The sequence below is a fragment of the Coturnix japonica genome, chromosome 1, assembly GCF_054131305.1.
Source record: "Coturnix japonica strain WE chromosome 1, WE-NBRP24, whole genome shotgun sequence".
Classification (NCBI taxonomy): Eukaryota; Metazoa; Chordata; class Aves; order Galliformes; family Phasianidae; genus Coturnix; species Coturnix japonica.
In genome coordinates, this window is record NC_140663.1 from 80195297 (window position 1) to 80210345 (window position 15049).

General features: G+C 43.1%; 1 protein-coding gene across 1 annotated transcript; it reads left to right on the top strand.

Moving 5' to 3' along the window:
• The first annotated feature begins 1256 nt into the window (after positions 1–1256).
• LOC146762546 (inositol 1,4,5-trisphosphate receptor-interacting protein-like 1) lies at positions 1257–4814 on the top strand. Its single transcript, XM_085546545.1, has one exon. It carries the CDS (start codon positions 2370–2372, stop codon positions 4023–4025), a length of 1656 nt encoding a protein of 551 aa, XP_085402671.1. The 5' UTR covers positions 1257–2369; the 3' UTR covers positions 4026–4814.
• Positions 4815–15049: the final 10235 nt, after the last annotated feature.

Sequence of the window (15049 nt, forward strand, 5' to 3'; positions counted from 1 at the left end):
AGTAATCTAGAAAGTGACATGGGTTCCTGTTAGCCACACTATTTCTTGAGTCCAAGAATCATTTAACAGCCATTAGGAGGGAAGAAATTTTGGTTTTCAGACTTTAGGTAAGACCACCATTATTTCACAGAATCGCAGAATTGTAGGGGTTGGAAGGGACCTCCAGAGATTATCGAATCCAACCCCCCTGCCAAAGCAGGCTCCCTACACCACGTCGCACAGGTAGGCGTCCAGGCGGGTCTTGAATGTCTCCAGAGAAGGAGACTCCACCCCCTCCCTGGGCAGCCTGTTCCAGTGCTCTGTCACACTCACATGTAAAGAAGTTCAACCGCACATTCGTGCGGAACTTCCTATGCTGTACTTTCATCCCATTACCCGTAGTCCTATCCCCACGCACTACTGAAAAGAGACCAGCCTCACCACTATGGCTCCCACACCTCAGGTATTTATCAACATGGATCAAGTCCTTTCTCAGCCTTCTTTTCTCAAGGCTAAACAGACCCAGTTCCCTAAGTCTCTCCTCATAGGGGAGATGCTCCAGGCCCTTCACCATCTTAGTGGCCCTCCGCTGGACTCTTTCCAAGAGATCCCTGTCTTTTTTGTCCTGGGGAGCCCAGAACTGGACACAATATTCCAGATGAGGCCTCACCAGGGCAGAGTAGAGGGGGAGGATCACCTCCTTCGACCTGCTGGACACGCTCTTTTTAATACACCCCAGTATGCCATTGGCTTTTTTGGCTACAAGGGCACACTGCTGGCTCATGGTCAATCTGTCGTCCACCAGGACACCCAGGTTCCTCTCAGCAGAGCTCCTCTCCAGCAGGTCTTCCTCCAGCCTGTACTGGTGCATGCAATTATTTCTACCTAGGTGCAAGACTCTACACTTGCTTTTGTTAAACCTCATCCGGTTTCTTACTGCCCAGCTCTCCAGCCTGTCCAGGTCTCGCTGAATGGCAGCACGGCCTTCAGGCGTGTCAGCCAATCCTCCCAACTACGTGTCATCAGCAAACTTGCTGAGGGTGGTCATCAAGGTCCTCATCAAGGTCGTTGATGAAGATGTTGAACAAGACCGGACCCAGTACAGACCCCTGGGGGACACCGCTAGTTACAGGCCTCCAACCGGACACCGCACCGCCAGCGACAACCCTCTGCACTCTGCCAGTCAGCCAATTCTCAACCCACTTCACTGTCCACTCATCTATCCCATACTTCCTCAGCTTTGTTCTAAGGATGTCACGGGGGACAGTATCAAAAGCCTTACAATTCTTGTCAGCAATATACATCTCAGGAACTTGCTTATTAAGATCAGAATTATTTACTCCAATTAACGCTATTTAAGAAAATTTTAAAACTACATGGAATGAAGATTCACATAAACAAGAGACTACAGTTCTGATTCAGATCCTGGAATATCCAGTAATACTCATTAAGAGTTGCCCATAATGTGTGCTATTTAGTCTGTCGTGATCCCTTAAAGGAGTAAAAGAATTGGTGAAAACTAATCTAACTGCAGGCAAACCTAAGGGAGACCCTGGGAACTCAGAAAAACATAGACAAGGCTCAAGATGGACAGGCCCACTTGATTTACTGCACTGCAGATAGGCTGAAACACACTCGTCTCAGAGATCCCTCTCTTGAGTCAAGAAGTCCAGAGTGGACAAAAACTGAGATTTAAAGTGGACCTGAACAGGCTTAGAAGAGCTACATCTGCGGAAAATAATAAAAAGAATATTGCATCAACAAAATCTGAAGAAATTGAAGCAAATGCAACCCAAAAAATCAGGTGAAGAACAAGATGTGTTTAATCTGTAATCGCCCCTTAGAGTAGTACGATATATGAAGCCAACTGCTTTCTCTGCAGTAAAAGCCGAGGGAAACAAAGGCAATCCAGTCCGGCCACGTGCCTCAGAACAGGGCCGATGCCGCGGCCATGGAGGCCCAGGGCAGCTGAGGGGGGGCCGAAGGGTGGGGCCGAAGGGTGGGGATGGGGCGTCTGTGACGGCACAGCGCGTCACAATGCGGGGCTGGCATCGAGGCCAGCAGCGGGCAGCGCTGCTGCACTTTGGCCTGGGCCAGCGGTGAGTGCAGCAGCAGGGGGAAGGCTGTGCTGGGCCGGGCGCGACCTGCGGCCCGCGAGGGCTTTGGGAGCCTGCAGTGCCGGCAGCGAGCGCTCAGGGGAGCCTGTGAGCGGCTCTCTGGGCAGCCGGCAGCGGCGCTGGCCTCAGCCCCCGCTGCCTCCCAGCTCCCTCGGCCCCGCTCCTACCTGAGCCCAGGGGCTGTGTGTGGCTCCTGGCCCCGCTCCCCCAGCCGTGCTCGAGCTCCCACCCAGCCCCTCTCACTGACCTCCCCTCTCTCATCTCTTCCAGATCATGGCTTTGGCGTTTTTCTTCGCCTTGTTGGCGCGGACAGTGGCTTTCGTTGGTGATGAGTTGGATGCGGAAACGCTTGAACGCATGCGTGAGCGTGAGGTGTTTCTGCAAGAGCAGATGACACTGCAGTGGCAGCACGTAGAGAACCTGGGGCAGAGCTGGATAGGCATTCGAGCCTTGTCCTCTGTGTTGCCTTACGGGAAGGTTTGCAGCCTTCTGGAACGCATGCGTCAGGTGTTTCTGCGAAAGCGGATGGCAAAGCTTCCGCTTCCGCTTCCGCTTCCACAATTAGAAGAGAGCAACCTGGAGAAGAGCAGGGTGGATATTCAAGCCTTGCTCTTGTCTGTGTTGCCTTACTGGAAGGTTTGCAGTGTTGTTTGCATTCTCTTCCTTTTTCTCTGGTTCATGTGGAAGATCTGTAAAAAGTTCCAGAGAACTGAAGACATCAGTGATGAGGAGAGCTCCATCCGTCAGCAGGAGCAGCAGGAGGAGCAACGGGAACCGGAGGTGCAGCAGGAGAAAGCGGAAGAGGAGGGGAGTAATCTTCTCCGTGCTGATGTGCTCTGGCCAGAGCAAATTCATCGAGATAACTGTGAGCAGGTCCTCCTCCTCTTTGGTCGCCTCATCAACTTATGCCAGTATCTGGTGTCAGATACTTTCTTTCCGGTGCCAGAGCACCCCATTGGGGTGGGCAGTGCCTATGAAGGCTGGTGTCCCCCTGAGGGTGAACCCATGTTCCGCCTGCTTGTGCCCCTGTCGGCCCCCCGTGGGCACGTTTTCCACCTCGATCTGGGTGCCGCAGGGGAGCTGCCAGCAAGGAACTCCCGCATCCGTGTAGATCTGGAATGCACGTGCGGGAGGGAGCAGGAGATGGGTATGCGGTGCTTTCTCCACACCTCCGAGGAAGAGCTGGGAGATCAGCAGCCCAGCCTGCTACGTGACTTCTGCAAGGACGCCTACCTAGACGCGGAGAAGACTGCCCGATGGTTCCAGGTGCTGATCACAAATGCCTGGAAATACATGCCTGAGGCAGAGACATGCACTATGAGTGTGGGGTTCTCCGGGCGCTCCTGCAGGATTCATCTGACAGACATCCACAAAACAGACTTCGTTGCTGAGACCGTATTTGGCGTCCAGCAAGAGAATACGGACATCTTTCTGAGCAGCCAGGAGACAGAGGCTGCTTTTACCCCCAGCACAACCTGGCCACAGAGTTGTGCGGTGGCTGAGGAAAAGTTTTTCCAGCACATAGCCACCCATGACCAGGGGAACACTTTCAACAACCTCAGATACGTGCAAGTGGGTGCCCACATCCTGGCGGGCCAGAATTTTTCTCCCTACCAACTGAGGACAGTGATCATGCACCTCCTGACTGCCATCCCTCCGGAAGGCTGGCATGTGAGCTATTTCCTGCAGCGGATGGATGACATCTTGCGCTACCTGCGCTGCTGTGTGGAGGAAAAACGCCTGAACCATTTCCTCATAGGAAATGAGGACGTGCCTGAGGAGATTATCTTGCCGCAGGAATTCCGAGCGTCCCAACCGCTCAACCTCCTCCAGCACCTGGTGCAAGATCCAGACAGCTATGAGCAGGCACTGCAGGAGTTGCAGGAGCTGCAAGATCGGCTCACAGGCCTGCTGATCGATAGCAATTGAGAGACGCCCACTTGTCCTACAGACCAGCACTCTGGACATGGAGAAGACACCACTCAGCAGGCAGTCGGAATTGCTCCCCAATGTTTTCTTCACAACAAACCAACAGTGCGGTAGCCAGAGTGCTGAACTGAATATGCACAAGGGAGCAGCTGATGTGAGACTACACTGTCCTTCCTTCACCACCCTGAGGACCACCTGGGGAGAGAGAAGATGCTCAGCCTCCTACAGACTCTCCAGGATACGGAGAAAACTGCAACCTGGTTCCAGGAACTGGTGAGAGAAGCCTGGGTAGCTATGACTCGACTGTCAACAGTGCGGTGCGATTTGAGGCCCTCTGTCTGCTTCTGCAAGCTCTGGCTGACAACCACCTCTTGCAGAGTCCTCTGGATTGAGCTCAGGCTCAGGGTACAGCAAGAGGACTTGGACACATTTCTGTCCTTTGAGTAGGCAGGGGCTGTTGATAGCAGAAGCACGAGGAGGCCACAGAGATGCGATGCAGCGATGCAGAGACTTCTTTGGGAAACAGCCGCTACAGCAGGCTACATTTGATGGATTTCAAAAGAAGCTGCTTACTTAAGGCAGCGTTTGGACTACAGCAAGACCATGAAGACATCTATCCGAGCAGCCAGGAAACAGAGACAGCTAGACCCATATCCTGGTAGCCACCGGCATTTCTACATATGCCATGTTAGTCCAGGTTTTTAGATGCCGGGACCACATGGAGTGAAGAAGAATCATCTTTGTCCACACTGAAGAAATAGTTAAATAGTTAAATATAGTTAATGTAGATCAGAAAATGCATATTATTAAAACATATACATTGATATCTCATCAATGTATATGTTTTAATAAAAATTCAATAAAAATTTATAAGATTTTATAAAAATTATAAAAAATTATAAAATTTTATAAAAACTATAAAAATTTATAAAATTTTATAAAAATTATAAAAATTTATAAAATTTTATAAAAATTATAAAATTTTATAAAAATTAATAAAAATTAAAAAACAAACCAAACTTGTGGTATATGTGCCTTTCTTTTGGTCAAACTAATGCATCAGCTTTGGGACACTGGTGGATGGCAGGCTGAGACTAACAATCGCAGAAGCCAGCTTTAAGCTTGACTATGTTCATTAGACATTATTTTTGGGCTTTGTAACTTAGGTTCGTGGTGAAGGCGTGGCCAGGACCCCCTTTTCTGCAGAGCTGGCACTGACATCAGCACAGAAAAAAAGTAACACAAATACATTAATCTGACTTAAGGCGGGGTAAACCAATGTCATTGCAGCTGACTTTCCTCCCACTCATCTAAAATTCTGTAGCAACTAAGCAAATACAAAGCAACTAAAAACCGCCAGCTAGGCCAAAGACCGTAACTGTTCCCATGCTTTTAACTGGAGAGAGAAGTAAAAAGTGTTGATCTGTAAGCCAAAGGAACACTCATTTCTTCCTTCTCTATACAGTCCTTCACATGTGCCACCATTCTGTTATAGCATAATGAAGGAAGTAATCTAGAAAGTGACATGGGTTCCTGTTAGCCACACTATTTCTTGAGTCCAAGAATCATTTAACAGCCATTAGGAGGGAAGAAATTTTGGTTTTCAGACTTTAGGTAAGACCACCATTATTTCACAGAATCGCAGAATTGTAGGGGTTGGAAGGGACCTCCAGAGATTATCGAATCCAACCCCCCTGCCAAAGCAGGCTCCCTACACCACGTCGCACAGGTAGGCGTCCAGGCGGGTCTTGAATGTCTCCAGAGAAGGAGACTCCACCCCCTCCCTGGGCAGCCTGTTCCAGTGCTCTGTCACACTCACATGTAAAGAAGTTCAACCGCACATTCGTGCGGAACTTCCTATGCTGTACTTTCATCCCATTACCCGTAGTCCTATCCCCACGCACTACTGAAAAGAGACCAGCCTCACCACTATGGCTCCCACACCTCAGGTATTTATCAACATGGATCAAGTCCTTTCTCAGCCTTCTTTTCTCAAGGCTAAACAGACCCAGTTCCCTAAGTCTCTCCTCATAGGGGAGATGCTCCAGGCCCTTCACCATCTTAGTGGCCCTCCGCTGGACTCTTTCCAAGAGATCCCTGTCTTTTTTGTCCTGGGGAGCCCAGAACTGGACACAATATTCCAGATGAGGCCTCACCAGGGCAGAGTAGAGGGGGAGGATCACCTCCTTCGACCTGCTGGACACGCTCTTTTTAATACACCCCAGTATGCCATTGGCTTTTTTGGCTACAAGGGCACACTGCTGGCTCATGGTCAATCTGTCGTCCACCAGGACACCCAGGTTCCTCTCTGCAGAGCAAAGAGGGACATATCTGTCAGTCAAGAAAGTTCATTCTATGACTTCTTCTATTACATGCCTACACACAATGAATTCCTTGGGACTGTCTATAAATTTAAAACAGAAACAGAAGGCATTGTCCATTTAAAAGTACATCTACTGAAGCCTCTTATGTTTAATTCCTTTGTGTTCTACTATTACAATAACTGTTATTCCTGACAAGGAGATTATAAGAGTAGCAGAATGATACAGATGCTGCTGATGAGATAAGCAATTGTGCTTACTTTGTGTGTAGTCTAGCCTAGGCTTCTTTTCTGTCATTAAATTAAGCACTTAGAGATACAGTTCTGCTGATCTGGTTAGCTATACACTACAACACACCGAGGTCTATAAATAATCAGCAGACCATGCATAATGATAGAACTTCTTATACTTAGAGCAGAGCCATTTGTAGTACAGTTGTGTTCATTTGAAAGATAAGGGGTTATATCAGGCTGCTGGCCAGTCGCTGGTAGGGATCCGAAGGGCTCCATTTTTCAGGCCAGTTGTCTTAAAAGTTTTTTGTCAGTGACTTGGACACAGGATTTTGGGTGGTCCTGTGTGGGCCCAGGAGTTGGACTCAACTATTCTTGTGGGCGCCTTCCACCTTGGGATATTCTATGATTCTATTCTGACACTTCATGTAGACTTCCCATTTGGACTTAACACAATACGGCGCCCCTTGTGAATCTGTTTATTTTCATCAACGTTTGTAGATGCCTACAGAGGTATCCTAACGCAGATCTGCATACAGGTTCAGGAACAGTTTCTTTGAGTGTACTGCTTTTTCAGTGATTTTCCTGAACTGGTAAGAGCTTGGGCTGTGCTTTTTTTTGGTGAGGGCATCTGGGATCTGCTAGTAGGACGAGCAACCTCTGTCTGAGGACAGAAAAGAAGTGTCATGAATGTAAATGATTACTTTCAAGTGATCTTAGTGGAACTGAAAGAAAGGAAACCATCCTTTCAGCCAGTGAAAATCTAAGAGGTCAATGAATTGTCCTGATTCCAAATGGAAGAAACAAAAAAATCCCACAAATCCCTCAACAGACATATGCTGATAATCTGAGAAAAGCCAATCAAACACTTGATTTTGAAAAAATAAATAGATACTCAGTTTTCAATTGCCTGTAACTGCCATTAGTTTATGAAAAGAAAACAAAACCAAACAAATTCAACTTAATAAATTATTCTTTCAAGAGTTCCAAAAATCTTTGTATTAAGTGTTACATTTCTGAATTGATTCCAACCCCAATTATATTCTGATGCCACAGGCTGTTTTCATAAAGGATTTTGGCTTAGACAAATTGATATTTTCCGGTTAATAATGTTACATGAAGCTCTTTAAACAACTCTAAATCCTTGCTGCTTCTTTTTATCTGCCTACGCAGCACAACTATTTGGAAGAACTTCATCTATTAAAGCATCCTTAATTTTTTCCCCCACTGGCAATAAATAAATAAATAAATAAATAAATCCACTGCGTTAAGCACTTTAGAAGAGGGAAAATATAGCCAATAGAGAGAGACATCAGTAAACATTTAATTAAAAGAAGAGGTTGTCTTCTCTAATTAGGTACTGTTGCTTTGATTAGAGATGTTCTCCTTGGTGTCTTAAGCCTTACCCAAGCCTAGCAGACACTGAGCAGCTTGCATCTCCTAGTGGCCTCAGTTAGCAATGCAGTAGTTTGTTGCAACCGCTAAAAAGCAGTTGCAAATTGGTGATGAGCACTTCCTGTCCAAGCTCTCTCCTGAGCCTGGAGGAAAAGTGGGCTCTATAGCATGACACCCCAACATGCCATTCCTGGTCTCTTCTTTTACCTCTGATTGTAGCTCAGTAAACTACCACATTTATTCCCACATGTTTGGGTTTGTTTGTTTTTTGTCCCAGCATCAGCTCCGTTTCTGATGGAGAATGAGTCTGTCACTAAGATTTTAACTATCTTTTACATACTCCTTCTCTGCAGCCTACATTTCTGCTTCACAAGGGTTTGAATTAATGTACCAAGAAGAGATTAGACATCATTTATTCTTTCCACTCTTTGAACAGTTATTTCTCTCTCTTTATATGTGTACCTTGTTTTTGTTCCTTTGACATACATATTATATATATACACACACACACATATACGTATATGCATACATATACGTATACATATACGTATACATATACATATACATATTATAATATATATATAGTGTTTAACTATTTTCTTATTTCCCTTCCTGGAAGACTGGTACCAACGAATTCTTGTTGTCTAATCCTACTTTTTATTCTACTTTATTTCACCACACATCTTGAATTTACTCAAACTTATCTTCCTCCTTGCTCAGACTTGAATGCTCCTTTTTGTTTGTTTGTTTGTTTTTTCCCCAGAGGGTGATCAGGGAAATAAATCTGCTGTACTACTGTTCCACTAACTTTCCAAATGAGAATAAGAACAGATAATAACAGGTAATAAGATAGAGAAAAAAGAAAATAGATTCACTGTAATGATCCAAATATGCAGCTCGGTAAACTTGAATAGATTTCACTTTGGAAACAGTGGGGAAAATATTTCTTTAAAATAAGAATGACAACAGAAATATTTACACAACATTTTAACAGTGAAAGGGAGGAATTTGATAATTTCCAGACTCTTGACCAATCCTACCTGCAAGGAATCAAATGTTATTTGGTAGATTTTTTAAGAGCTCTTCTCTTAAATAACCTCAGTGACATTAGAAATAATCAAACAAATCAAGTTTTCTCAATGAAAGCTGTGCTTCAGAGCTATTGGAAATTAATGAGAAAACAAAGAAACAAACAAAAAAAACAACAACCTGGTTATCTGTTCCTTTTTTATTTGATATCACTAGGCCAAAGCCTTCTACTGTGCATGCTAACATATACATTTTGTGATGAAAATAGTCCAAGAAAGTTTCTTACCTGGTTCACGTAAAAAATGTGAAACTCTTGCTCAAGATATCTCTGAAAGTTTGTATCACAGAAGCCATGTGTTGTCTTAAATTCATGGACAGTAAGTTATTCAGAAGGGCAATGGTTCCAAAAGCTCTTGAATCACAGACTGTTTTCTGATGCAAAATCATCAGCTGATTCTTTGGCATCTATAACACCATCCACTCTTCTTCTCCATCCTTACTATGATGTTAATACTTGCACAGTGGTCCTGTGTGCCCTGGCTTGCTGCCAGCTAGAACTGAGCCACAGTCTAGGAGCTGTAAAACTACCATAAACCTCTCAAAGATCCCTGCAGATCTAGATTAGGTAAAAATAGAAACTCCATAGGATCATCCTCTGTGATCCGTCTGAGCCAGACAGGTTTGTCAATAACCATATACTTCTCTCTGGCCAGAGCTACCTTGGCACCTTAGTGAGTTCCCAGGGCTCAACCTGCATCTGCAGGGGCTGACTTGAAGACAGAACATGAGATTTTTTGCTTGTGTTGTGTACAAGCTTGCTTCAAGTTTCCAGGCTTGGTAATCTTGGAAAACTTTCAATACTTTGCATAAAAAATGCTCTATGATGACTTTGAATGGTTCACAAGAAGCTAAATGGTGCTGTGTTTGGGGGGCTTTACTTTCAGCCCTTTGGAAAACAAGGAGAAAAACAAGTCCTGCAAAATACTAATAATATATGTTGGGACTCTAGTGTATGCTAGAACATGTTCATCCAACTGAAAGGCCATACAGAATATACTGGAAGGCAGCATAGGCATCGGAAACACATGTTCTGAAAATCTCTTACAGGAGACATCAGGTTATTTAAATAAGAAAATTGGTGAAATTCACACATGAGAATGAACGTACATAAATCAGCACTAGTGAAATTTAGGAGGGGAACATTTTAATTGAAAGCAGACTCGTTATGACTCTCCAATTAAAGTACATGCTTTGAATTTGACTTAGATCCTATCTAAGCCAAGAATGAGTTAAATAATCTTGAGGTTAAAAGAACTAGGAATATTCCCTTATATATATAATCCTGAAACAGCAGAAATAATGGAATTGTAATCATGTTGCTCATAATCCATTTAACACTCATGTTCTGTTCACACAATCTTAGATAATGCAGTGATATAAATTAAGAATATTTAAAGCATGTATCATAGAAACTAGAAGTTGATAAAACTAACTGCAGCAATTTCAGGCTCAGAGAGAAGTTTGCAGTACACTGATGACCATTATTTGCTTGGAATCTTAGTTCCTAAATGCCAAACACATACTGCAAGATATTAGATTCCAAGCTTGTTTCCGCATTAGACAAGGTCCAAGATCTGGCAAATAATTTTTGCCATCATGGCAACAGAAAAAATCTGGTCCTCTGGCAGCAGAAAAAGAACATGTAGATTTTAGAATAAACAAACAAATCATCCCTGCAGTTTGCAACTTTGAAGTATAATTACATTGCAGCGGGCAAGATGGTCTGAACAATAATAACCTTTGGCATTTCTAAATGCTGTGACACATGAAAACTTTGATTTATATGAAATTTCTATAACAAACTGACAAAATAATTGCCTCTTTATTCTGCTAGGAAGTAAAAAAAATTCTGCTGATCGAATCAGGTAGGCTGATTTTCCACTGAAATGGAGGGCAGAGAGACTTGGTTCTCCTAATGTGCAAAGAGCTGAGTCATTTTGTAATAAGATCCTTTGGCACAACATGGAAAGGAGATTTAAGCTGGATTTTTGCATTAGGATTAGGAAGACAAATGCATTTTGATTGTACAACACATAAGTCATACTCCTGTTAGAGAAGTGTCAGTATGGTCAGGATGATCAAAACCAGTATGAAGATACAATTTCTGAGAAAGATCACTGCAAACCATCATTGCATACCATGGTTGGTATGCCAACAAGTCACTGTTTTATATAAATTGGCTGAAGTTTGTAGAATGACTTCACAGGAAACATTCGTTACAACAGATATCACATCAAACTAAACAGATCCAGTGTGAATTCCAAAGGAGGAGCTTATGAAATGCCAGCACATCGACTGAAAGGTCCTGGTCCTCATAGAATCACCCAAGCTGGAAGGGCCCCACCAAGATTACCCAGTTCAACTCCTGGCTCCACACATCACCAGCCAAAATCCACACCCTCCACACAGCTCCATGCCATTTCCTCCAGTCCTGTTGCTGTCACACAGAGCAGAGCTCAGCACTGCTCCTCCACTCCCTGTGAGGGGCTGTAGTCACCATGAGGCCTCCCCCCAGCTCCTCTGCTCTGGGCTGAACACACCATGGGACAGCTCAGCCCCTCCTCACATATCTCATCCTCCAGTCCCTTCTCCACTTTTGCAGCCCTCCTTTGGACTCTCTATCAAAGTTTTATGTCTTTCTCACATTGTGGCACCCAAAGGTGCACCCTGTGCTGGAAGCAAGACAGCACAGCACAGCACACAGCAGGACAACCCTTTTCTCTGCCCAGCTGGCAGTGCTGGGCCTGATGCACCCCAGGGTACAGGGGGATTTTATTTGTTAAAGGGTTTCTATTGAGATGCTCACAAAACTTTACCTAAGAGAAAAATAAGACTAACCTGCAGCTCATCTAGATGCCATGTGCTGGTTCTGAATCTTTTGAAGCTATACTGTTTTAAAACACCATAGTTCAGTTAATGCATTTTCTTAAGCTACTACATTACATAAATTGATTGCTTAAGGAGAAAACCTTGACAGCCTTTTATCCAGGAGTAGATGTCACATTTTTAGTAATATTCTCTACTGCAAAAAGATACAGATGGCACAATCTCAGGTATATGGCTATTCTAAATGAATGCTAGCAACCCTGCCTTCTAAGAAACCTCTCCTTGGCTTTCTGCTGCAGCAGCTCAATTAAGAAAATATACAATAAAATTTATGCTTCAGATTACAGTAGCTAATGGCAGACTGTTAAAACATCTTGCAGAACTGGAAATGAAGATCAGATCTTTAGCTGGAGCTCATTATTAAATAATGAAGTTAAGAGCTTAGCATATGCAGCTTTATGGTAGATTTTATGAAGGTCTAAAAGCCAAATTGTTGTTTAATTTCATCAAAATGGGGGGAAGACTTCCAAATAGATAAAATATTGAAACATCTTTTTTTTTCTGTCTAACATGGAACATTAATTAAACAAGCTCTTCTGGGAACAGCAAAACAAAAGCCTACATTTATGTAGACTCTGTCTACTCCCTGCTATATCTCCTCACCCTGGTACAACAGCTTCACTCCACATTTTCACCAGGCAAAAGAAAATAACTGCCTGATTAAAAAGCTGTGGGTTGACAAGAACAGGAGATCAGAGACTGCTACTGACCACGTAACAATAATACTTTGATGTGTGTATAACGTGGCAAGTTTAAGGAACTTAACATTCATCAGTTAACCTGAGCTAGCTACTCCTTGGGTGCTAAGTGACTTGAATGGGAAAGGAAGTTCTGCGATCCATAATTTTAGAAAACAACCAATCAATTAAAAGACATCCCTATCTCTAAAAAGATGTTCCCCTTTATAGATTAGAGTCTGTCCCCTTCTTTCTTATAATCTCCTTATGGATGCTGAAAGGCTGCTACTAGGTCTCCCCAAAGTCTTCTCTTCTCCAGGCTGAACAGCCCCAGTTCTCTCAGCCTGTTATCAAAGGGGAGATGTTCCATCTGTTGGATCATTTTTCTGGCCTTCCTCTGTAAATGGCTTGTCCTTATACTGAGTGGCTAGCTGCTTTGGCAAAATAATTTTTTCTTATGGAAATAACCTAGACATGGAAAGTTATTCTCCATAACTTGTTGGATTTTAATATTTGAAGTTTGTAAAAAAAACAACAATCATCCTCTATAACTGCATTCTCAATACTATGAATATTATGAATAAGTGAAGAAAACCGTTACCATTTCAAACATATTTAGTATTATAAGGGCTACAAATATTAGAGAAAACTGAATGGGATGAGGTGGTAAAGAGCAACTGTACCTTGAAGTTTTGTGACCCAACTTACTTGCTGCCTGTTCTGGTTTCACCATTTACTGAGTAGAGTGGGTATTTTCAAAGATAAGGACCAACATCAGCTGCAGTGACGAGTTCTCATGGACATATCTGTTGGAGCAAAACTATTCCAAAAGGTATTTTTCCTTTTCCCACCATCTCTCACTCAATTATTCCATACCACGAACCCAGTTTCCTGATGTCTCTGGTTGGTCTTGCACTGGTATGCTATCTATCTTCTTCACAGAAACCTGCCTTGAAGAAGTGTTTATTTCACATTCTGATTTTCTGGAAAGTAACTGAAGGTCAGAGCTCAATTTTCTGATAAAATAATGCTTTTACTTATTTATGTAGTAATCAGCTTTTACACTGTAATGGGCCCATACTTTCTTTCAGCTGGAAGCTGACTTTGATTGTTGTTTTATTATTGACAATTCAGCCTAAATGCAATTTAAGTCAAGGACAGACACTTTTGTACGGGTTACAGATGAGTCTCTACTTCTTCTGTAGTATTTAATAAAGTGATACTCTGTCTCAAAAAGGAATAACAAGGCACAGTCTTCTGGATGGGTCTCATGGCTAGAAGGAATCTGATGAACTCTGAGTTGGAAGAAGAAATTATGACAACACAGCCAACAGCTGCTGGAAGCCCTTGGGTTCACTTGGGATGTTAAGATTGGGAAAACAGACAAACATCTTTGTCTTTGGAAAAGGGAGATTGACTGATACCAGCCTAAGCCATACAAGGTGCTCAGAAAGAATACAGAAGCATTTTATCTGGTGATGGAAGAAATCCCGTTGAGTCTCTGTTGCACATAAAGGAATAACACTGAGTGACCCTGTTTAAAACTTAGTGCTCTAATAATATTTGTCAAGTAAAATAATGCAAATAAACTTCCAATTACAGAAATACATATAAAATGATAATAAAAATCCATCTTTCAACAGTAAGAAATTATTCAGCACATATTAGAACATATACTATTTCCAAAGCATTCAATATTGTCTGCCAGACACCCACATTTATTTGCCAGTAGTTTTCTGTTGAATCACTTCTGATGCATTTGCACTACCTCTGAATAGCCAGCATGACCAGCACTGTGATACATGTTGCTGAATGCATCAAGTGGCACAGCCATAAGAAAATCATATTGTTGAAAATGAATACTTACCTTATTCATGTCAAAGGTATGAAACACTTGTTCAACATAGCTGTTAGCTTCTGGAGTAAGTCCATGCAGATCCAAGACGTGTTTAAATTCATGCAAACAAAGTTGCCCAGATGGGCACTCCTTCATAAATTTTGTATACCAGTGGTGAATTTCCATGGCGTTAATGTCATCGGCTGATCCAGAAGCACCCATAGTGTCAAACATACCAAGTAACCTTTTTCAGTATTTATTCATCCAAACGTTCACTCTTGCTTCCCAGCAACAATCATTCAAACACCAGCTCTGAATCTGAGAGCTACTTTAAACCTCTTACAGATTGCTACCAATATAGACTAAGTAAATATAGCACCCTAGCAAGATTACCAGCGCCCAGTTTCAGTGTACCATGGTTTTATTAGCTGATCACAGTCTTTGTGCACAGTCAGTCTGCAGAGCCTCAGGAGGACATGAGGACACATTACGCTGTTGGAAACTGTAGTGCTTAAGCTATGTGAAGTGGATAATACCAAGTAAGCAACGCAGAGGGATTTTGAGAGTAGTTTCTAAACCTTTGTTTTAA

What these genes read in the sequence shown, in the direction of transcription:
- LOC146762546 (XM_085546545.1), top strand. Translation starts at nt 2,370, where the DNA reads ATGGCTTTGGCGTTTTTCTTCGCCTTGTTGGCGCGGACAGTGGCTTTC.